Genomic DNA, 23,539 nt, shown 5'->3' on the forward strand with positions numbered 1-23,539 from the left:
TCAGCCTCCTGCTTGGCGGAGCACGTCGCAGACGGGAGCCTCCGTTTCCTCTTGAGGATTTCGTTTGTATCAGTGGGTTTCACTGTGTAACAAAACATCCCGCACATGGGTGACTTAAAGGACAAAAGCCTTAGCAAGTCGAGAGGCCTTTGAATGTTCCCAACTCAGAGAGAAGGTGAACACTTGGCTGTGCCGATCATCCTGATGTGGTCAAGATGCCTCGCGTCCAGTGTCAGAAGACCACAGTGCTCCGCAAATACGCACCATGAGGTCTCAATTAGAAACAAAACTTGGAAAAACGACGGTTTATTATTTCTCACGATTCTGAGGGTTGGACAGTGAGGGTGGCTTGGCTTAGTGGCCTCCCTCGGGAAACCGCAGTCAGGAGGCAGTGGGGACGCTGGGCCTGTCTCCACGGGCAGAGACTGAAGGCCAGCCCAGGGTCCAGGGGAGGAGGAGTCACCTTGGCATCAGCAGCCCGGGGCCAAGGAGGAGCGGAGCTGACTCCTGCCCCTCCCCCACCTTCTCCGGAACCTTCCATCCCCTCCCCCTCCCCCACTCCTCACCTGAACGCCCTGGCTCTCCCCACGTTTTGTCAGAGGCCGGGACCCAGGGTGGCCTCACCCTCACAGGCCTCCACAGGATGGGGAAGCAGATGAACAGACCCCGCCGGCCTCGGGGTTCCCGGATGAGTGTCTGCTGGTGGGTAATTCTTAACCTTTTTCCACGAAGAATTTCAATCAAGCTGCGGAAAAGGCTCCAGCAAAGCGATTGTGAGTTTTAACCAATGAAGAAAATTGAAGCCAAGAGGAGGAAGTGTTTCTGGAGCAACTACCGCGTCCCAAGCACCCCACACATCGACTCAGGCCATCTCGGCCATATCCCTGGTGCGAGTATCTTCACCCCCTTGTACAGGTCAGCAAAACGAGGCTCCGTGCAGACTGGCCCGAGCTCACCCGGCTCCTGAGTGGCAGAGCTGGGAGTCAAACGGCCCGAGGTCCATACGCTGTCAGCACAGCCCGGATGAGCCTCAGATTTGATGAAGAGTTTCCCAGCAGCCCGAGAGAAAGGGGAAACAGGACCTACTCCCCACCGATCCCTCGACAGGAAGAAGCCACACATCTCTGAAGCCAGCAGGAAGCCCTCCCTGGTGCTCAGTCAACGGGACTTTTCTCAAGTGGGAGCCGATGAAAGGAGCTTTGGGAGCGGAACATCCTGGGCTCAGCCAGGACGGGACACGCCTGGCCTGCCTCGGGCTCCTGGGCAAATGCCGAGCTGGGGGAGCAGGTGCTGTCCCCAGCAGTCCTCCCTGGGTGCATGCGGCGCCTGGGTGTTTCCTTCCGTCTGTCTGTCTCTTTATGCCCCTCGCTCTCTTCCCTGCGGTCCCTTCCCCGCTCACGCCCCACATGCAGAGGTCCTCGGCAGAACTGATGGAGGAAGTGCCGCTGCAGACCCCGCCACTTCCTCCCACGTGGGCTGGGCGGGGCCGGAGGAGGCTGGCACAGCCAGGTGACACTCCCCGCCTGGCCACCAAAGCAGCTGCCGGGTCAACGCCCGGGAGCAGGGCCACCTTCCCCCAGGGCCTTGGGATGGACCTGTGTCACCCAGGTAAGCGCCACAGCCCTGGGGCCTCTGTGTCCTCTGTGTCCTCTGCTGCAGGGTGGGCAGGGACCTCGCCTGCGGTGTCCTGATTGTCACACGGTGGGAAAGGCAGGACCTTTCTGCCTCAGGGCGTGGGCAGAGCAGCACCGTCCCAGCCCCCTGGGCTTCTGCTCTGGGGGACATGGATGACCAATAGACTTCGGTGGCCAGTGTCTGCTGGTGGCCCACGGGAGAGCAAGTGGCACAGCAGGATGGGCAAGAGGGCAGCAGGAATGGGCCCCCGGGGGGGAACACCACTGACCAGAGAAGGAGGGGAGAAGTGGCCTGCAGGGCATCCGGGGAAAGAACGTTCCAGGCTAAAGGAACGGCCACCCCAAGGTCCAGGGCTGGGACTGAGAAGGGCCACATCCCTGCACCTGGCATCTCGGAAGTCCACCTAGAAGACAGCACTGGCTGCAGGAGCGTCCGGTGCCCCAGGTTCGGGTGACCCTGACCTTCACCGGCAGCAGCACATGGGCACCCAGAGGGGAAGCCCGGGGGCTCTGGGGACGGGGCAGGAAAACCTCGGTCCCTTTCAACAACAGGCAGGAGGGGACGGCCTCGGGAGGCTGAGGCCGGAGGATTTGGCCTCCCCCAGCTCCTGCCTCCCTCCTGCCTCCAATGCTCCTGTGGGCTTTCGGGGCCACTGGCTCCGTCCTGCACGGGCTGTGACCACAGCTCAGGGAACAGCTAGAAGGCAAGAGGAGAGGCGTCAAGGGCAGGGCTGGGCTCGAGGTCACTCAGCGGATGTGGAGGTGGAGGAGGGTGAGCCGGGCCGCAGCCACCAGCCGTGCACCGTCATTACTTTTGAGTCCCACCTAAGGACGTCCCAGGGATGGCTGTCCCCAGGGTGCAGACAAGGAACCCGAGGCTCTGGGGTGGCCTGGTTGCTGGGTCCTGGCATAAGGAGCAGCGCAAGGGCAGGAGCTGGGGAGCCGGAGGACCGGTCGCCGGGGCGGGAGGCCTGGCGGAAGGTGGGTGCTGCCTGGCTTCCGCGGCCCTGGGGGAAGCGGGAGGGCTCTCGAGGCGGCTCCGTGATGGTCTCCTCCTCCGTTCATTCTGTGACCGCCCTCCTGGGGCCGTGTGATGCTGGGACAGCACTGTCCCCGCCGCTGGCCTTCCTGTGGGGCAGCTGCTGGCCCAGGTGTGGGCCGGTGGGAAGAGGGGACAGGCTCTGCGGGCTCTGAGCAGGACACGGCAGTGGGCAGACCTGGGGGAAGCCACTCTCCCCCGGGACGACTCCTGGGGAGGTGACAGCAAGGGCGCCACCCCCGCCACCAGACTGGGTCTCGGTGGGCGGTGTCATCTCAGGTCTGGCCTGACCCGGGAGGTGGGGTGATCGGGGACTCCGAGTCAGGCAGGTGGACACCGGGTCTGGCCTCTCGGGCTCCTGCCGGCCCTTCTACCTCTAGTGTAGACAGTGTGGCAGCCAAGGTCCCCAGCGCTGCCCGCCTCCTGCAGGGGATGTGTGGGGAGTGGTCAGGCCCCTCCCCGGGGCCCTGTGGGAAGGTGACAACCGCAGGAGACCCCGTGGCGCTGCACAACCGGACACAGGGGTGCCCGCGGGGCGTGGGGGTGGCGGGGCGGCCCCCTCCTGGGCTGGGACTTGCAGGGCCTCCTGCCGGGGCCTGGGAAGGGGAAGTGGCCCAGCTGTCCTGGAAGCCGGGCCATGAGCGCAAAGGTTTCTAAAAATACAGAAGGAAAGAGGAAGGGAGAGAGGGAAGTACAGAGGCGCCGGCAGGAACCGGGGCGGGCGCCGGGCACACAGCTGCCCCAGGCACCGGGCAGCCGCAGGCCCAGCCAGGAGGGAGTGGCCCGCGGACAGTGGGATTGGGACCGCGCTATTTGTGTGTATTTTTATTACCACAAACACATCTCCCATGAGCCCACACGGTGACAGTAATGTCACCACCACCAGGTGGAATCACAGGTGGCCTCTCTTGGACAGTGTCCTCATCTCGGTCCCTGAACCTCAGTGTCCTCAGAGTGGAGTGGGGAGGAAACTCCACCTTTAACAGATGAAGGGTCAGAGACCCTTGGGTCCTGCAGGCCCCAAGCCCGTGACAGCGGAGGAGGCCCCCAGATAGGCCCAGGTGTGAGTCCCAGTTCTGCCACCTCCCGGCTGTGTTGCCTTGGAAGCTCGCTCAACCTCTCTGAGCCTCAGGTGCCTCACCTGTGTGATGAAGTTGGAAACACCTTCCTACAGAGTCGTGCAGGAGGAGTGGACGGGACAGCAGGGAGCACGCAGGGCCAGCTCACAGTAGGCGCTCAGCAAGTGCCCCTTCCCTTAACCAATGGCACGGCTCGTCATGAGCCACGCCCATCCCAGAAGCGCAGTGAGGAATGAGAAGGGGGCAGGAGGGGATGGTGCCCAATGGGCACAGGAGGTTGGCGGAGAGGAGACTGGGGAGTGGGCGGAGCTGACCGGCGGAGGAAGGGCGTGTGGGTGGGAGGGCGCAGGGCAGCCGGGGAGGAGGCACGGAGTGCCTTCCTTGGTTGGGGAGGCCACCGTGGGTTGCTGAGCCCAGAAGGACCTAGGGCCTCTGTCCTCAGGACAACGGGACGTCATGGGACACTGGGGTAGGACAGCAGAGGGCCACGGGGAGACAAGGGAACCCGGCAGGCATTCCAAGGAGATGATGGTGGTCAGGGTGGGGCAAGGTGGGAGGGGAAGGAGGGGGCGGGACCGAGGGCGTTGGGGCTCCTGGGAGCGAGGGGTTCCTTCCAGTGCCCAAGGTGGCCATCTGCAGGGACGTGCGCTGGCAGCTCAGAGGCAGCTGGGACTGGGGACATGAGTCTCTGGCCCATTAGCAGAGGTGACAGCGGAGCTCGGGAGAGCCCGGAGGGGTCGCCCGGACCCACCACCCAGCTTGGCAGAGAAGGCCAGCCCCTCGCGCCGCCTCCCCACCAGGTCCCTGTCATGCAGACGGCCCTTAGTCTTCCAAGCCTCCATGTCCCCCTTGAGAAGCCGGTGGCCCTGAGCAGAGCCTCGGTGTCAGTGAACTGGGACTAGATCCCAGCACTGCCCAGCTCGGCCACAATCTGGCTGTGTGACCAGAGCATGTCATGTCCGTTCTGAGCCTCCGTGTCTTAAAATGGAAAATACCTACTATAGAGTCAGGAGGACCAGGTGACACTGTGCACAGAGCCGCAGGCACGGCGCAGGTGTCCACCAGCGTAAACAGTTCTGTGGGAGACTGGGCCTAAGGCTCAGCGGTGGAGCGCCCGCCTCGCACGTGTGAGGCCCGGGGCTCGATGCTCAGCACCACGTAAGATAAAGTAAAGGTCCCGGGTCCCTCTACTGTTCCATGGGACTCGTGCCTGGTGCCCTGCCAGCCCCTGTCTCCCAGGGGAAGCAGGACCTCTAGACATGCAGCATTGCAGGGACAAAAAGCAGCTTCCGGGAGGTCACCAGGAGGTGCTACACGTGGGGCGGTCTCCCTCCTGCCCTTGGCCCCTGTGCGGGATACAGTGGAGACGCCCCAGACAGCCAGGGAGAGGCCTTGCTCGGGATGGGTGGGGCTTAGCTCGGGATAGGCAGGGCCTATTCCGGATGGGCGGGGCCTAGCTCACGGTGGGCGGGGCCTAGCTCACGGTGGGCGGGGCATGACCCAGGGTGGGCAGGGCCTAGCTCCGGGTGGTGGCCTGGCTCAGGGTGGGTGGGGCCTAGCTCAGGGTGGGCAGGTCCCCCACCAGGCAGGCGGCCAGGCTGCACGTCCACGCCATCCATCAGGACAGTGCCTTCCAGTGGTGACACGTGTGAAGACTGGTGGGTCCCAGGGACATAGGCTCACCCCATGCTACCTTTACCCTGAAGGCGTCCCTGGCGCTCCACAATGTGACGTCACATGGTGTTCTCTGTAAGCCCTTGGACGTGGCACTGGCCGAGGCTCTGTGGACAGAAAGGCAAATATGCCCGGGGTCAGGACGCCTGCGGCTCCAGGCAGCATAGTGTTCTTGCAGAGATCCAGTGGCATCCGTTGGCCACCTCCTTGCGGCTTGGCCTTCTGGAGAAACCGCAGTTCAGTGTCCACTCAGTGGTTAGACATTCAGTGTGACAGTGGCTGGGGGTGCCCTGGGGCGTGGGGCCAGGGCCTCCCCCAGGGCACGAGGCTCCTCCATTCATACACCCGTGTACCCCACAGGGCAGCCCCGCGGAGGCTGGCCCAGGCCCTGGTGTCAGGTGGTGGTTCTGTGTGTCCTGCGAGGACGCTTGGAGGACCATGAGTGTCGGGCACAGAAGCCTCCCACTCTGCCCACCCCAGGGCACCCCCTCCCCTCTCGACCACCTGCACCCAGGCTTCCTTCCTCCTGGCCCTGGTAGGAGGCCAGCCACTCGCTGCTGCCCACGAAAGTGTCTGTCCTTCTCTCAGGATAGCCCACAGCGCAGCCCTCCGGGTCTCCTGCCCGCTGTCTCGGGGACACCTCCCGCAGGCCTCTGGCTCTCAGATCTGCAGTTTCTCCTCGACCCCAGCACTGACCAGCCATCTGCCACCAGGCTCGGGGGTCTCCCCCTCCTCACGAGCTCACAAGGGGCAGGACCCCAGAGCTCCAGGGACACGGCCAGCTCTCCCAAGAGCCTGGACCTCCCCAGGGCCTCCGCACCCCGTACTCCCTTGGCTCATCTGTGCGCTGAACGCACTGTCACCATCGGTGGCCAGGTCCCCTCTGACTCTGTTCTGACAGGGGCAGGCGAGTCGTCTGATCCCAGGTGTCCACCTGACTGTGCCCATTACGTCCTCGGTCCCCACACAGGACAGGAACCTACCTGCCAGACGACGGTCCGAGCCCTTTCAAGGGGCTGGCCGAGAGCCCACGCCCAGCGCTGCAGTGCAGACACCTTCCCTGGTTAGGGGTGGGCTCCGCGGTCACCCTCCAGGCTGGTGGCCACCTCAGAGCTGTGGTCCCCAGGGTCACAAGGGGGAATGGGCCCTGGGGGCAGTGCTCACCCTGCCCCGCCCCCAGGACACGGCCTCACCTTTTACTCACTTAGCTGGGCCCGGGACAGCGCCATGGGCTCCCCACGGCCTTCCCCCGTGATGACCCGGCCCCATAGTGCCAGTGTGAGGTCCAGGACCAATGTCCACTCCATCCCCACGTCTATAGACCAGGAAAGTGGCCATGAACCAGGTGGACCCTGGGCAGGCTGGACCTGGCCAGAGCCCTGCTCGTGATCCGGCCTCTGAAGGCTCCACTCTGATGGGACCCAGGTGACCCATTTGTCCGAAGTGCCCCTGACAACCTGGGTCCTGTGGCCAACATCCTCAGAATATGTGGAGATCCCCGTCCCCCCATGTGTGGGGCAATAGGTCACAGGTGCGTTTTTACAAAGAACAGGAAGTTGTCACCATAGATATTTGCCACAGTGTTATAGGGGCAGGCCTGAAAACTGGGTCAAGTCAGAAATGACGGGAGGGGGCTGCACTTTTAGTGGAGTGGCTGTCCCTGGGAGGGGACATCCTTGGGCTGAGCTGGGTAATTCCCAGGGAGGGACCTGGCTGTGAGCCATGGGCAGGCTGCACCCCAGCAGTGGGGGGACGGGTGGCTTGGTCCTGAGGAGGACAGCTGGGCCCTGGGCTGGACCTTCCTATGTGCTGGATACTTGTGGGTGTTTCACATCCTGACAGCCACCCTCTGAGGTAAGACTGTGCTCACATTTCACAGGTAAGGACACTGGTTAGTCAGGCTCAGGTTTAGCTGCTGTAACAAAGAGACCAGAATAACAGCAACCAAAGTGCTCTCAAAACTCAGTGTTCTCTCAGAAAATAGTCCAAGGAAGGAGGTGGCCCCACATGGTGGCCTGGGGACTCAGGCCTCTGGCTCCTTGTGGTTCCATTCCCTGTGGAGAGTCCAAGGTGGCTGCTCAGGCAATGCAGTGGGGCGCGGGAGTCGCGGGGTGTTCTCTCCATGTTCACTCAGGGGAGGTGAGGTCTGTCCTTGTGAAACCTTTGAGAACTGTGACCAGCACCTTCTAAGGCTGGGACAGGACATGGGGATGGACAGACAGGGGAAGGCATCCCGAGAGGTGGGTTGGCCTGGGCAGAGCGGGAGGTAGGACCGAGGGCTGATGCTTTGGTGTGGGGCAGCAGCTGGACGGGGGGGCTCTGTGGATAATGGTGAGCACGAAGGCGGGGACTGGGGACATTACGGAGCCCCAGGGCCAGGAAGGGGACGTTTCTCCCTAAGGGACAGGGAGTCCGGGAGCTCCCGACCAGAGAGTGCGGTGGCTGGGGAAGGACCACATGGGCATCCCCGTGGCGCCTCACGACCCGCCACACCCACGCGCCTCGTTTAGTTCACTTCCCGGTGACAGCACGGCCAGCCCACCCCCAGGGCCCTACCCGGAACGGCAACCTTGTCCCTGGGGCACCTGGGCCAGGCCACATCTCCTCTCTGAGCCTCAGTGTCTAGGAACAGGGGCTGTAAATCGTCCCCCAAGTCCAGTTCTCCCATGGGCAGGGCCAGGGCATCAGGCCGCCCTCCTAGGGGCCCATTTCCCAGCCTCCCTTGCTGCTGGGCATGGCCATGGGCCTGCGCCCTGCCAACAGGTGGAAGGAAAGTGGAAAGGTGCTTCCTGTGGGTGCAAATAAAACAGTGAGTGAGTCACAGTCCTGTGAGCCATGAGGCGCGGGTGACAGCCCCAGGTGGGATGCGCTCAGCACTTACGCGGGGACTGTGGGATCCTAGGTGCTCCTTGGCTCCACGGGCCGAGTCTCCATTGGGGTGGGAACACTGCACAGCTCAGGACAGTGCTCAGGGAGGGCTCTGGGTGGGGTGGCGTCCAGTCTGGGAGCAGGGCCAGCGAGCCCCGGGCTCTGCAGAGGAGGGGAGCACCAGGGTCTTCTCTCTGCAGACGCAGCCGAGCTGAGCAGCGGGGAGGCCGAGGAGCTGCAGAGGATCAAATGGCACCGGGAACAGCTCCTGGAGGACATCCAGGTGTGCAGGGCGCCAGCTGCACGCGGGCCCTCCCTGCTCGCTCCGACCCCCTGATCAGAGAGCCCAGCCAGGGGCGGGAGACCAGCACAGCCCGGAAGTCCCAGGGACTGCCCAGGCTCAGGGGCCGGCCAGGCAGGGGCCAGGGAGCCATGGCAGGAAGCTGAGCCCGCTCCGCCACACGGGGGTTCCAGTCCCTGCCGAGGGGCCCCAATCAGGCCTCCTCCCCTGGAGGGGTGGACCCTTTGGTCAAAATAGCACCCAAAGTGTGCCGAGCACTTGCCAGTTTCTTGGACAGCCACTTGTCACCAGGCTTCCAGACCCCACCCGGGGTTTCTCCGGGTGCCTTACAGGGTCCTGCCTCTGAGCTACACACGGGCAGGCCCGCAGCCCCAGGCCCTTCCCTGCGCCCCTCACGGCTTCTCCTTCTCTTCGTTTCCCTCCCCCTCCTCTCCAGCTGCCCTGACCACCCTGGTGACCGTTGACCGGCCTGCCCCATGTGTGCACTTAAAATCCACAAAATCACCCTCAGCTGGCATCTTGAGGGTGCCCGCCACACGCCGGGCTTTCTGTACCACTGTCTGATAATATTCTGCCGTGTCATCTCACTGGCCTCTGATGGCCACGATCCCACCCCCAGTAGCCCTGAGCTCCAGGAAAGCAGAGTCCAGGCCTGCCTTGCCTGCCCCAAACCCCAGCCCAGGAGCCTGAGCCTCTATGTGCTCAATTAACACTTATGAGTGAACCCCATTCTATTTGGGGGGAAGCCACTTGGGTCCAGCTGAGACCACATGGACAGGAGCTGCCTGGCCTCAGATGAGCTCCCAGCCCTCAGCTGGCCCTAAACCCCAGGACTTGGGAGGGGTGGGCGGGTGCCTCTTGGGGGACTTGGCTAGTACTCATGCTGCTGTCCAGCAGGAGGAGCTGAACCGGCCTCCACCTCCCCATTGCCCAGCTGAGGTGGCCGGTGGGGCAGCGTAGAGGTTCTCCTCCAGAGGTGCCCCGCAGCACCTGGCACCTGGTGGGCACTTAGTCTAGGGCAACTGGAGAGAAGCCAGAGAGGAGGGGCCTGGACATCGGGCAGGAGCTGCGGAGGCAGGAGGGAGCCGTGGGGGGACTTGAGCTGGGGGGACAGGAGGGAGCCTGCGGGGATTTGAGTGGGGGGCAGGCTCCTGGCTGGGCTTGCGGGAACCACAAGGGGCTTGGCGGTGGCCTTGGCTGGAGCACGGGAGTGGCCACCTGCAGAGGGGAGAAGTGGGAAGACTGGAAATCAGGTTGGGCGGGTGGGGGGCTACGGACCTCCCACCCCCAGACTAGAGTGGGGTGGGGGCACAGCAGAGGAAGCAAGTTGGGGCGGGGGCTTCGTGGGATGGGAAAGCCGGGAGGGGACGTGTCGGGAGGGTCCCTCAGACTAGGGGCTGAGGATGAAGGTCAGGGAAGGGGCCCTGCCCGGGTCACACCAGGGTGGGAGCGGTGACGGGGGTCCCCCAGCGCCCCCAGGCCTGACCTCTGTGCCCCATCTCCCCTGCCCCCACCCATCCTACAGAAGCTGAAGGAGGAGATCGCGGATGTGTTTGCCCAGATCGACTGCTTCGAGAGCGCCGAGGAGAGGTGAGGCCCCTGCCCGCCACCACCGCGCCACGCCCGGGCCCCCGGGGACTCCACCGCCATCCAGGCTCCACAGGGTCCCTCGGGGTCCAGTCTGGTAGCCCCCGGGGGAAGAGCCAGGCCCTGTCCTCTCCTCACCCAGGTGGCTCCGCTGCAGGACCTGGGGTCCTGGAGGCCCCTGAGGAAGGGCCTGGGCAGGTGGAGGGGGTCCTGCCGTGTCCTGGGGCGGCCACTGACACCCTCACTCCCACAGCCGGATGGCCCAGAAGGAGAAGGAGCTGTGCATGGGAAGGAAGAAGTTCAACATGGACCCCGCGAAGGTACGGGCCTCCCGCGCGCCCTGCCCGTGGCTGCTGGGCTCCCTTCCCCGCAGGGACAGAGGTGCTGACCGGTGGAGGAGGCACAGGCAGCCAGCAGGGGGCGCCAGGCTGGAGTGCTGGGGAGCTCCCTGGTCAGCTGAGGCCGCCTCTTCCCCAACAGCCCTGAGCGTCAGGGTGCCCACCGTCACCATCACTGATCCCGGGCCCCTGCCCCCATCCACCCGGACCCTAGCACGCACGCACACACTCCAAGTCACACGCACACTGACTCACTCGCTGTCCCCGGGGTCCCACACCCTGCTCTGCCCACATCCAGAAGCCTCCTGTCCAGGAGGAGGAGGCCCTCAGGGGTCCCCCAGGAACCCAGAGGCAACCCTCGGACTCCTGGACGTCGGATGACAGGCTCTGAGGGCCCGGGTCATGGGCTCTGTGAAGTCACACGAGGGAAACAGGCTCCGTGGGGAGGGGGCGGCCCTTCACGGCGGCCACCCACCTCCCGTGTCCCTCCCCTCTGCTGTTTTGTTCTAACTTTTCACGGTGGCCATCGGTCACTTGTGTGACCCAGTGAAGGGCTATTTTTAATTAATATGAGTTTTGGGGGGACGGAGGGCGGAATCGCTGAGTCTCAGCAACACGCTGAAGCCCGTCTGGGGGGGACATCGGGCTGCGGGGCCCTGGGAGCCCTGGCAGGAGCCTGGCTCCCTGCGGGGACTCTGGCCCTTGGCCGCCTCCAGGCCTGGGGAGCTCACAAAGGCAGTTCCTGTTCAGAGGGACAACCGAGCCCACAAGGCTGGCCCCGGGCCTGGCCGCAGGCTCCCTGCTCCAGGCCTGCCTCCGGGCAGGGGCTGCACACAGATGCCACATGTCACCTGCAGGGCATCCAGTACCTCACTGAGCACAAGCTGCTGACCCCGGACGTCCAGGACATCGCCCAGTTCCTGTATAAAGGCGAGGGCCTCAGCAAGACGGCCATCGGCACCTATCTGGGGGAGAGGTGAGGGGCTGGGGCCCCAGGGAGCCAGGAACCAAGGGGCGCAGGGCAGGGAGAGTGAGCCACCCGGGAAAGACCAGACCCAGCACCCCACCGCGCTGCGCCTTCCTTCATTCACTCAGGACAGTGTTGAGCAAGCCCGGTGGCTGCTGGGCTCCAGGCCCTGTGTAAGTCCTGGGTTTCCAAGACGGACCAAACTGGCCTCCGTTGCTACGAGGGGGACAGATCCCAACACACGTAAAATATGTCACAAAAGGATGAGTGGGAAGGGAGGTCCAGGAGCTGAGGACCTGGCTTGGGCTGTGGCTTTAAATAGTGTGGACAGGAAGGCTCCCATGGAAGGTAAGAGAAACTCACAGAAGGACAGGCATGGGCAGTGCACAGGTTCCAGGCAGAGAGATCAGCCAGTGCAAAGGCCCTGGGGCAGGAGCAGGCTCAAGAAACAGCACGTTGATGAGACAGAGATAGGAAGAGACAGAGGAAGGAAGTAGCAGAAAACAAGATGGGGGTCCGTAGAGGGTCTGGGCAGAGAAGTAGTCTGTGACCACCCTCTGGCTGGTAGATGGGGGTGGAGTGTAGGGGACCAGGGTGGGACTGGGCCAGCAAGCCAAGACCCCCTCTCCCAAGCTTCCCAGAGGACATGTGCCCCTTGAGCGAGGTGGGGGGAGGTGGGGGGAGGAGGGCAGCTCTTCCTGGCTTCAGAGCTGGGAAGAGGGGGACCCGGGAACAGGGCTGTCAAGGCCCAGCCCAGGAAACCCGGGCGGGAGCCTTGAACAGGTCGCCCAGGCAGGAAGGAACCCAGGAAGGATCGGACGGGGCAGGCCAGCTCCTGGGGGAGAGCAGGGCTGGTGGCCCCCAGGGTCTGTGCCCACATGGAAGGGACAAGGGGGGACACAGGCACGTCCCCAGGGGTGATGGGGGCAGAACCTAAGTGGAGGAGACGGTGCTGGTGGGACCCAAGGATGGACCCCTCCCTGCCCCTCCCCGGGCGGCTCCGGGAGGTGGGACACAGCCCCGTCCCTCCGCCCTCCCAGGGACCCCACCAACCTGCAGGTCCTCCAGGCCTTCGTGGACTGCCATGAGTTTGCCCACCTCAACCTCGTCCAGGCCCTCAGGTGAGCTGTGGAGGGGGCAGGGTCTGCAGGGTGGGGACATGGGGACCCAGAAGCCGACCGCAGCCACCCAGGGTCAGGCATGAAGACGAGGAGCCTGCGACCGAGGTCTGCTATGTCCTGTCCCCAACCAACCACTAGAACCACCCTCCTGCCTACGCCTCTGGAGCCCGTCTGCCCAGGGACAGTCCCAGATCTGCCTCTCACGCCCTGTGTGACCTTGGGCAAGTCACAGAAAAGAAACCTCTCTGGGCCCCCGGTTTCCTCATCTGTAAATGAGCCCAAGAACAGTGCCAGGCTCCCAGGGGTGTAAGGACCAGGGAGAAAGTGCTCAGGGGCCACGGGGAGTGCTGAGAAGTGCTGCCGCAGGCCCTGAGGCCTGGAGAAGGCTGCGGGCTGCGGGCGGGGGGGGGGGGGGCGCGTGGCCTGGGTGCTGAATTGTGAGGAGGAGTGGGCAGGGAGGGAGGAAGCCCATCCCGGGCAGCACGGCCTCCCTCCGCCCACACCTTTAGAGGAGAAGAGCAGGGGGCTGGGGCTCCGTGTCCAGTCACTCATGCACCCGCCTGTTGAGCAGGGCCTGGGTGAGCAGGTCCGGGGGCCCTGGGAGGCCCAGCCCTCGCCCCAGGACTGCGCCTGTCACTGGAAACCACCAACGTGCAGAGCCCAAGGGGCGCCCAGCCAGGGAGGCCGTGCCCAGGGGCCACAGGCAGAGCCCAGGGCCCAGTGGCCAGAGCAGGGAGCCCTGAGCCCCGTGGGCGGGGGCGGGGGGGTGTGAGGGCCTGGAAGACAGTTGCAGATTCTCTGGATCCCGCCATGAGGGGACAGGCCTGGAGGGCAGTGGCTTTTTGGGCCCCTGGGGCCCGCCCTCTGCTGCCCACCGCCCTCTTCCCCAGGCAGTTCCTCTGGAGCTTCCGGCTGCCCGGGGAGGCCCAGAAGATCGACAGGATGATGGAGGCCTTCGCCGCCCGCTACTGCCTCTGCAACCCCGGGGTCTTCCAGTCCACAGGTGCGGAGGGGCCGAGGCTCTGGGACCCTCCACACTGCCAGGCGCAGACCTGCCCCGAGGGCGCTAGGGCCCACCTCGGGACCCCAGCACCAGACCCTTCAGGAGCCCTCATTGAGCGCAGGTCGGGGTCAGGCCTCCGCTGGGTGCCTGCAGGCGGAGCCGCCCCGGGGAGAGGTGGCAGGGAGTGAGGGCACAGGAGCTGGACGAGAGCATTACCTCTGTCTGAGGGTAGGAGCAGGGGGGTCAGCGGCCCCCCAGGACGGCTTCCCAGGGGTGGTAAGGTCTGAACAGGGTTTTGAAGGATGAATAGGAGTTTGCAGGAGGTGATGGGGAGGGACTTCTCAGAGCACCAGATCTGAACCGCAGTCCGACTGGTTTGTGATTTTGGAAGCTTGGGCCTGTGACTTAACCTCCTTGTGCCTCAGTTTCCTCACCTGTGAAATGGAGGTGGGGACAGCACCTGCCTCGCTGGGCCGCACAGGCCGGTCAAGAGCTTAGCCTGGGGCAGTGCTGTCGGAGGGGGAATCGCGCTCTAGACCCGAGCTGCTTAAAGACTCACCTCAGACGCAGAGCTGAAGGTCAAGGGGTTGGGGACTTCCCTGGCTCTGGGCCCAGGGACTGAATATTCCATAAAAGACCCAGAATAGCCACCACGGCCCCCAAAGCCCCAGCCGGCCCCGCCCCCAGCACAGGAATACTCCCCAGGGGGCAGCAAGGTCACTGAGCAGCACGTGACAAGCCCCAAAGTCCTGCCAACCCTCAGTGTTCCAGCGGGCAGGGACCAGTGGGCCACCCAGTGGGGGAGGCGGAGCTGGGGCTGGGGGACGTTCAGTGGAGGGGAGGACGGAGGGCGTGGGGCGCCCAGGGAGGGCCGGGGACGCAGCTGGGGTGACGGTGGCCGGGAAAGTGGTTTGTGTGCACGGAGAGTCCAGCAAGAGCAGGGGCCAGGCCAGGCCTCAGGTGCCGGGCCAGGGGCAGAACGGGCTGAGTGGCCCTGGCAGGCCAGAGGTCAGCGCCATGACCGCGTCCTGCAGACACCTGCTACGTGCTGTCCTTCTCCATCATCATGCTCAACACGGGCCTGCACAACCCCAGCGTCCGCGACAGGCCGCCTTTCGAGCGCTTCGTGTCCATGAACCGCGGGATCAACGACGGCAGCGACCTGCCCGAGGAGCAGCTTCGGGTAAGGGTCAGGGCCACCGCCCCGGGTCCCGGGCAGCCAGAGGGGCCTGTCCTGAGATGATGTCCCCGGGGGGGGCTCCCCGGCACAGGCCACGCCCAGAGGGGACGTGCTGAGGTGGACCCGCCAGGCCTGAGACGGACGGTCATAAAGGAGGTTGGTCCAGGAGTGGGTCCTGCCAGGCCCCGTCTGGGGAGGACGTCTGGAGCCAGCCCACCCACAGGCCTCCCAGATTCAGGCCCCTGGGGGACGCTGGGCGACAGCATCCACACCTTCCAGGAAGGAGGCCCCGCAGACCAGGCCTGCCGCTTGGAACCCCAGAGCCTCCACCCTGACCCACTCTTCAGAGCCCAGCTCCTGTCCCCTAGGTGAATGACCCTCCCGCCACACGGCACCAGGCCTGTGCCCACAGGGGGGCCTCAGGACAGCTGGACAGGCCCTGCCTGACCACGTCCAAGGCCTGGCAGGAAGATCTACCTGTGAATGACAGCCCTGGCTCACTGATGCCACACTAACCGTGGGACCCGGGGACCATGGCCGTGAAAGCCCAGGGACACTGCTCAGTCCCCCGGGAGCCTCCCCAGAAGAGGTGGCTTCTGAGCTGGCCTCGGTCCTGACTGGGAGTTCCCAGAGAGAAGCAGGGAGGACATTCCGGAAGGAAGCAGCACCAGGGCCCGGCCTGGCTTGGCCGGGAAGGGGAGGGGCCAGTGTGGCCAGCTGACATGTGGCTACTGGGGACAGGATGGTGGCAGGGGCCCCATGTCCAGGGCCTTGAATGACAGAGACACGGAACCAGGGGTCAATAAACACGGGAGGGAGGGGCAAGGCCTGGTCAGGTGAGCAGGCAGTTCCTGTCCAGAACTCGAGGCCCCGCGGCTCCACGGCCCAGCACCCACCAGGGCCCTCCTGCCTCAGGGCCTGGCGGGGCTGCGACAGTTCTGGGCCTCGGTTCTGGGCCTCTCGGGGCTGGAGTGCATCCTCCCCCGCCCTCCGCCACCTCTGTCCCCAGAGGAGAGAGTTGGTCACAGAGGGATCGCGATATAGAGCCGGGAGCTGAGAGCTGGCTGGAGCTCTCGGCCCCATGTCCCCCCGACTGCCCACTGGGTGACCTCAGGTCACTGGGTCTAAGCTACTCCCCCCCCCCACAGGGCAGCGGGGTTCTAAGGCCCGTCACAAGGAGGCCACTGCAAGGGGGATGTTTTAATTCAGAGGCAGAGCCCTGCCAGGTAGGTGCCTGGGGCCGGCACACCTAGGCCACGGCAGGTGATGAGCTCCGCGCCGCCAGCTCTCCCGGTCCAGGTCGCTGTCCTTGCCAGGACCCTCTTCCCACCTCCCTCCCTGGGCACTTTTCCCAGTTCCAGCCTTTCCTCGAGAGCACTTGGCCACGTCTGCTCACATCTGCCCAGAGCCTGTGACTTTCTCCCAGGGCTTTGGGTCCCTTATCTCCACTGAGCTTCCACATCTTCAGACCTGCCCCTTCTCCTCCCGGGCAGAGCCTCGTCCAGCCCGGGCTGCCTGTCCTCTGGGCCGTGTCAGGCCAGCACTTGACCTCTCTGAGCACGTCCAAGGGCCTGGGGTGGCCGGGGTGGCTCGTCAACCTCGAAGCTCCCCTGGGCGTCATCAGAGAGCACAGGCCTGGTCTGCACGGTCACAGGGGCCTGGTGGATGTCATCTGCTCTCAGGGCCCTGCGTCTGGTACTCAGCGGGAACCTGGGAGGGTCACCGTGCTCGCTGGGAGCCACTGGGAAGGGAGCCGGGGGCAGGGTGGGGCCGCGAGGGATCCGGGAACAGGTGGAGAAGTGGAGGTGGCCAGGTGGAGGGCCTCCCAGCTCGGGGCGTCCTCTGCTCTCGGCAGCCCTTGAGTCCCCGGGTCCTCGTCCTGGGCTCTGATCGGAGCAGACCGTGAGCCCAGCACAGTGTCGAGCACGTCCTGGTGGCCGTGAGCTCCCGCCTCCCCACTGGACAGCCAAGGACACTGGGCTCCAGGGAGGAGGCTGCCGAGGTCTCCTGGCTTCTGAGAAGTGCCAATGCAAGGCCATGCTGGACCCAGAGCACCTCCCTCTGCAGAGATGCAAAGCAGAGTCTGGGGACAGAGGCCTGGCTGAGCTGGCCCCGGGTCCTTACTTCTTGGCGGGGGGGAATCTCAACTCATGTCGCTGAAAAGACCAGGGGTCAATTAGCCTTCCGACTGTGGGCTTCAGGCTCGGCTAGCTCCTGGGGCTCAGGGCCGTCGCTGCTCCGCCTGGGGGCTCCATCTCTTAGCCCCCCTCCTCCATGGCTCTCCTCCTAAACACGCTGTGCCCGAGCCGTGCCAGAGATGGCCTGGGCAGCTCTGAGCCTCGGACTTGCTTAGCTTCCCTGTCGCTTCACTGTTTAAGTCTAGAATTGAGGCTGATCGACCGGCTTGGGTGGCAGGACCCTCCCTGAACCATCACTGCAGCTGGTGGTAGGAGCCAGCAGGTCCCCATCAGCCAGATGTCAGTCATCTCCCCCCTAGAGCCCAGGGCGGGGTGTCAACCCCTCTGAGCAACCAGGAGAAGAGAGGTGACTCCCCAGAGAGGGGAGTGGGGGCCACCAAAGGCCCAGCAGAGCCCCTGGGGGGGAGGGGGCTTCTGCACGTCCACGCAGCCAGGAACGGGTGGCTAGCCGTGGACTTTGGGGACAGTGGTGAGGGTGTCTGGCGGGGAGCCGTTGTTTGTGAGGTACAGGAAGCCCACGAGCAGAGCTGCTTTCTTTGTGGGGTACAAGGTACAAGCTGATAAGGCCACCAGGCCACCGCAGCGTCTGCAGGGCCCCTGTGGTTTGTGGAGGCTGAGGCTCCCTCCTCACCCCCCATCCCCCTCCCCCTGCCCCCCCTCTCAAATGCGCGTCTGTGCTGACATCTCTACGATGGGCCCCTCCTGCTGCAGTCCCCTGCTCCCCCCACCAGTGCCACCTGGAAATTCCCAGGGCGAGTCCAGCCTGGGGACAGGGGCTCCCCCAAGAGACACTGGTGCTGCTCCCCACGGCCCAGCACTGAGCCCAGGGGACGTGCCCAAGCCCCCTCCATTAAGGCCAGGAGAGCCTGATGCTGGCCTGTGCCCCCGGCTGGGCCCTGAGCTCTGGTCACAAAGGACCACACAGCCGGCCAGCACCATGTTTAAGGACTTTGGGAGAATCAGACAGGACTTGGGTAATTTTCCATTTAAAATCTCGAGGAACCATCAACAGCAACAGAGGCAGCAAACGGAAGTGGTTGACTCTCTTGGCCAACATCCTGTCTGGCTTTACCAGGCAGAGCAGCCATCGAGAATGCTCCCCCGACACTCGGGAGGCGGGCAGGTTGCTCAGGACAGGAGATCGAAAACCCAGCAGCTGCAGCTTGCCCGCCCAGGGGTCCTGGCCCTGACTTGCTCACCTCCAGTGACGGGGAGCTCATTACCACCCTACAAGGTTGCTCGGCCCAGATTTCAGAGCCCTCGCTGCCAGAACGTCTTCCATGGAGAACTGAAATCTGCTTTCCGGTCCCCACAGTCAGAGCCCACCAGACAGGGCGGCGGGAGAGGGCCTTGGAGAGCCGTGGTCAGCCTCCCGCCCGGGGCTCCCCTTCTGCCAGCCCAGTGTGCATCTGAAAAGTTCTGTCGCAGAAGAGGGGGCCATCCACCATGGCATTGCCCGAGGGTGCCCTCACTCTGGCTGCTGCGCCTGGAGTGTGTGTGTGTGTGTGTGTGTGAGTGTGTGTATGTGGGGGTGTGTATGTTTGTGGGAGTGTGTGTGGGTGTGTGTGGGGGGGTGGTCTCACACACCTCTGAGGCCCTGACCCCACCCGCACGCCCTGCAGTAGCACTGGGGAGGATGGCAAGGACATGGCAGAAGGGTGGCACCAATAGGCCTGGGGGACCGGGAGGGTTTCTCCCAGAAGGGCCTAAAGGTGGGACGGGCCACTAGGAGAGGAAAGGGCGTGTTTTGCTGAGGTCACATGGAGCACCAGGCCCTGGGTGGAACTTGGGGGCCTCACCCAGGGCTCTCCCCCTCCTGGCAGAACCTCTTCGACAGCATCAAGAGGGAGCCCTTCTCCATCCCTGAGGACGATGGCGGCGACCTCACCCACACCTTCTTCAACCCTGACCGTGAGGGCTGGCTGCTCAAACTGGGTAAGAGGCCAAGAGGTCCAGCCGCTCCACACCATGGCCACAGGGATGGCAACGGGCAGACACACTCACAAGCCCCAGGGTTGGGGGGCTTGGTCCTGGGTCTCCCGAGCCCCAGCCTGGCAGTCGGCCTGCCCCACCCACCCATCCATCCATCCACCCACACATCCACCCACCCATCCATCCATCAATCCATCTACTCATCCATCCATCCATCTACCCACACATCCACCCATCCATTGACCCACCCATCCACCCACCTATCCATCCATCTGTCCACCCACCCATCCACCCACCTATCCATCCATCTGTCCACCCACCCATCCATCCACCCACTGATCCATCCATCTATCCATCCATCCACCCACACATCCACCCACCCATCCATCCATCAATCCATCTACTCATCCATCCATCCATCCACCCACACATCCACCCACCCATCCATCCATCAATCCATCTACTCATCCATCCATCCATTGACCCACCATCCACCCACCTATCCACCCACCCATCCACCCACCCATCCACCCACCTATCCATCCATCTGTCCACCCACCCATCCACCCACCTATCCATCCATCTGTCCACCCACCCATCCATCCATCCATCCATCCACCCACCCATCCATCCATTAATCCACCCACCCATCCATCCACCCACCCACCCATCCATCCACCCACCCATCCATCCATTAATCCACCCACCCATCCATCCACCCACTCATCCATCCATCAACCCACCCATCTATCCACCCACCCATCCATCACCTATCTATCCGCCCACCAATCCATCCATCCACCCACCCACCCATCTATCCACCCACCTATCCATCCACCCACCCATCCTTCCATCCACCACCCATTTGCCCCCATCCATCTACCCACCCATCCATCTATCTATCCACCCACTCACCCATCCATCCTCCCACCCTCCATCCTCCCATCCATCCTCCCACCCTCCCATCCACCCTCCCTTCATTCATCTGTCCTGGGAATGAGGGGCTGGTGGCGGGGAGCCAGGCTGGAAGGCACGGGGAGGCCCAGGCATCTGTGGACAGTTCGGCCCTCCCTGCTGGAGAGGTGGAGAGGCGTCCTAAGGGGGGTGCTGTCTGTTCAGGCCATCCTACTGCAGTCCCTCTGCAGCCCAGCCTTTCTGAGGAACCAAGGCACCCACCTCAGGTCCCACAGCCAGCCGGTGGAGATTGGTGGGGGCAGAGGGCTTCCCTCAGGAAGGGGAGGGAGTGTGAAGTGTGACCCAGGACGCTGGGCGTGGCAGGGCAGCAGCTGCAGGCTCCGTGCTGGAGCAGGCCCTCGGCCAGGGCGGCCCCCAGAGTCTACAGGTGCCCAGCCCTGTGCCAGGCCCCTGCGCCCCCCGAGCCCTGTTGCCCAGCCCAGTCTGTCCTCTGTCCAGCCCCCGCCGTCTGCTCGCAGTCACGGTCCCTGACCAGGCAGGGGCAGTGCTCGGGGCCACACGCCCAGGGCTCATGCTCCTGCTCTTCACCAGAGGCCAGTGGTCAGGCTCCGGCCTCAGCTTCTGCAGCTGAGTGGGGACAGTGATCCCTTGAGAGGCTGAGTCGTGTTTGGGCCTGGAATCAGGCCCCTGGGGTCTGGGCCTCAGCTCTGCCCCTTGGCAGGGCCCAGGGCAGACGGCGGGTCCTGCGGCTGTAACCACGGTTAACAGGGCTCCCATCCCACCCTGGGAGGGTCAATAGGTAAATGTCCCCAAATCCTCTAGAACCAGGCAGGCAGATAAAAGATGAAGTGCCCACCGAGTGACCGCAGGCAGCAGGCCAGGGCATGAGCCCAGGGCGACGGCGGGGCAGGGCCGCCCTGTTCCGGGGGCCTGGTCACCAGGGAGCCCAGCGTGGGGCCAGCCCAGGGAGCGGGGACCGCTGAGGCTTCTGTGGGCGGATGGCAAGGGGTGGGCGGGGGGTGACGGGACTCTCCCTCCTCTGCTGGGACCCAGGGAGGCACACACAAGGCCCGGCCCTGGGATGGAGGGGACACGGGTGGCCAGGAGGGGAGGAGGACTGATCCCCCTGCTACGGGCCTCTTGCAGGGGGCCGCGTGAAGACCTGGAAGCGGCGCTGGTTCATCCTGACGGACAACTGCCTCTACTACTTCGAGTTCACCACTGTGAGCCCAGCAGCCTGCGCCTGCCCCCGGCCCTGCCCCCCAGCCCTGCCCCCTGCCCGTCCCCTCCAAACCCCAGGAACCTGCCGTGAAGGGAGGGGACCCTTGGAGATCTGGGTCCACGGCCACACCCACTTTACAGATGGAGAATCCAGGGCACCGGGAGGAGGACCTGGGCAAGGAGCGGGCAGCCCTGGGCGATGGCCACTCCTCTTCGGGCCTGGGCAACCCCTGGCCCCCTCCCTGCACTTGGCCTCAGTTCCATTTGCCCAGCCTGGCCTCCCTCCCTCCCTCCCTGTAGGACAAGGAGCCCCGGGGGATCATCCCCCTGGAGAACCTCTCGGTGGAGAAGGTGGAGGACCCCAAGAAGCCGGTGAGTGGCCGGCGGGCAGGGCCAGCACTGCTGGGGAGGACAGGGCAGGAGGCAAGGCTCTCGGGAGGCCAGCCTCTCCCTCCCTCTCCCTCTCTCTCCCTCCCTTTCCCTCCCTCTCCCTCCCTCTCCCTCCCTCTCCCTCCCAGGCCAGGGACCAGGGCACAGGCCAGTGGCTGGGTGACTGGAGCTCGGCTCTTCCCTGAGCCCCGTCTCCCCGTCACATGGGGACTTCAGGGAGGCAGTGACTTGGGTTGGCCTGGGGCATCACTGTGGGTAGGGACAGCCCCCATTCCTCCGCTGGACGCAGGAAGCTGCCCGTGGGGTGGCAGGGGTCCTGTGGGGATCACGGGCTGCTTGTTGGAGCCCGGCCTCGCCTGGGGGTCTCCACCTCCCTGGGCCTGACCGGGGTCCCCCCTGACCTTCCCTGGCCCCCCCAGTTCTGCCTGGAGCTGTACAACCCCAGCTGCCGCGGCCAGAAGATCAAGGCCTGCAAGACGGACGGCGAGGGCAAGGTGGTGGAGGGCCGGCACGGCTCCTACCGCATCTCGGCCTCCAGCGCCGAGGAGCGGGACCAGTGGATCGAGGCCATCCGGTGAGGCCCCCGTGGCAGGCCCCGGTTCTCTGGGCCTTCCGGCCCTGTGTGCAAAGGGACCAGCTCCGAGGTCTCCTCCTGTTCCTGAGGTGCCGGTCCCCTCCACCCATGTCCCAGGGCATTTCCCTGGCACCATGCCAGGCCCTGGGACACGGGAGGGCGTCCAGGGCTGTGAGAGCATGGGGAGTTGCATGGAGAGCACTGCCCAGCTCCTGGCCTGAAGGGTGACCCGCCAGCATCACCAGCTCTGGGAGGGGCTTTCCAGGAAGGACCAAGGTGGACAAAGCATGAGGGTTGGTCAGTGGGTGGCCTCCCGGGACAGCACCCCAGAGTCCAGGTGAGGCTGAGCCGCGGGGGGGCTGAGCAGTGGGCATGCTGTGTCAGACGGCAAAGGCACTGTGGCCACGGCGACAAGCCTTGGTTTCTTCTAGGGGCACTAGGGAGCCATGGACTAGTAGGTAGGAGGGGTGTGCCAGGTGAGGACACCCACCACGTGGGGCCGGTTCTGAAGCCCCAGCGGCCACTGACGGAGGAGAAGGTGGGGAAGGGACACCTGGAAGATACCAGATGACAAGCTGCTGGGGGCCTGACATGAGCAAGGGCAGGAGCTTCCACTAGAGAGCAGGCGTGGCCGGCCGTGTCCCGGGACTCAGGCCTTGGAGCAGCCCGTGAGGCTGCCCGCAGACCCCGCCCGTCTCCACCTCACTGATGGGGAAAGCCAGGCCCAGAGAGGACAGACTTTGTCCAGGGCAGCGAGCCGGTGAGGTCCGCTGGCCCACAGCCAGGCTGCCCTCAGGCCCAGGGACACTGTGGGACAAGTTCCCAAGACTCTGCCCCCGGCTCTCTGGCCGGCCCGTGGGATGCTGGGCAAGGCCAGTGAGGCCGGCCCCTCCCGGCTTTGTCCTTTCGGGGCCACCCAGGCCTTCCTGCAGCTCCCTGAGGCCGCGCCCCTGACCACAGCTCTGGAACCTTCTCTCCTCTCACTGCAGGGCCAGCATCACCCGAGTCCCCTTCTACGACCTGGTCTCCGCTCGAAAGAAGAAGATCGCCAGCAGGAAGTGAGACTCCCGGGAGGTGGCACGGGGCCAGCATCCCAGTCCCCTGGACCTCTGGAACCCCTCCCCCAGGGCGCCCTCTCCAGGCCACAGACACCGCCGCCCACCAGGGGTGGGCAGGACGGAGGGCACAGAGCCTGGCTGGGAGACCGACGCGCAGCTCTGGGGCGGGCCTGGAGCCCTGGCCCAGGCCCACACAGTCAGGGCCAGGAGAAGGCGGAGAGAAGCCAGCTGGACCCGGACACCAAGCCCTCCCTGGGCAGCCTGTCCTCAGCCCTTTGCTCTCAGAAGTTCCGCAGCCCTCCAAGCCCTCGCCAGCCCTCCTCCTGCTCACGTCTGCAGGTCGGGCCCCGCTCTCGCTCCTGAGGCCCACCAACAGGACCCCAGGAGAGGTGCCCGGAGCGCTGGACCCGGAGCCCAGACCCACGGTCCAGACCTACCTCTGGCCCTCCCCGCGCCCTCG

The 23,539-nt window shown here is 64.8% G+C and overlaps 1 protein-coding gene across 1 annotated transcript; it reads left to right on the top strand.

Moving 5' to 3' along the window:
• The first annotated feature begins 598 nt into the window (after window positions 1-598).
• CYTH4 (cytohesin 4) lies at window positions 599-23,274 on the top strand. The gene is made up of 13 exons (XM_081309731.1): window positions 599-1,608; window positions 8,495-8,577; window positions 10,121-10,185; window positions 10,436-10,502; window positions 11,378-11,496; window positions 12,528-12,608; window positions 13,499-13,611; window positions 14,646-14,794; window positions 18,813-18,924; window positions 20,983-21,059; window positions 21,358-21,429; window positions 21,867-22,021; window positions 23,011-23,274. The coding sequence occupies exons 1-13, from the start codon at window positions 1,188-1,190 to the stop codon at window positions 23,081-23,083; spliced, it is 1,587 nt and encodes a 528-aa protein (XP_081165857.1). The 5' UTR covers window positions 599-1,187; the 3' UTR covers window positions 23,084-23,274.
• Window positions 23,275-23,539: the final 265 nt, after the last annotated feature.

This window comes from Spermophilus citellus (assembly GCF_964194105.1).
Source record: "Spermophilus citellus genome assembly, chromosome: 10".
In the NCBI taxonomy this organism is placed as follows: domain Eukaryota; kingdom Metazoa; phylum Chordata; class Mammalia; order Rodentia; family Sciuridae; genus Spermophilus; species Spermophilus citellus.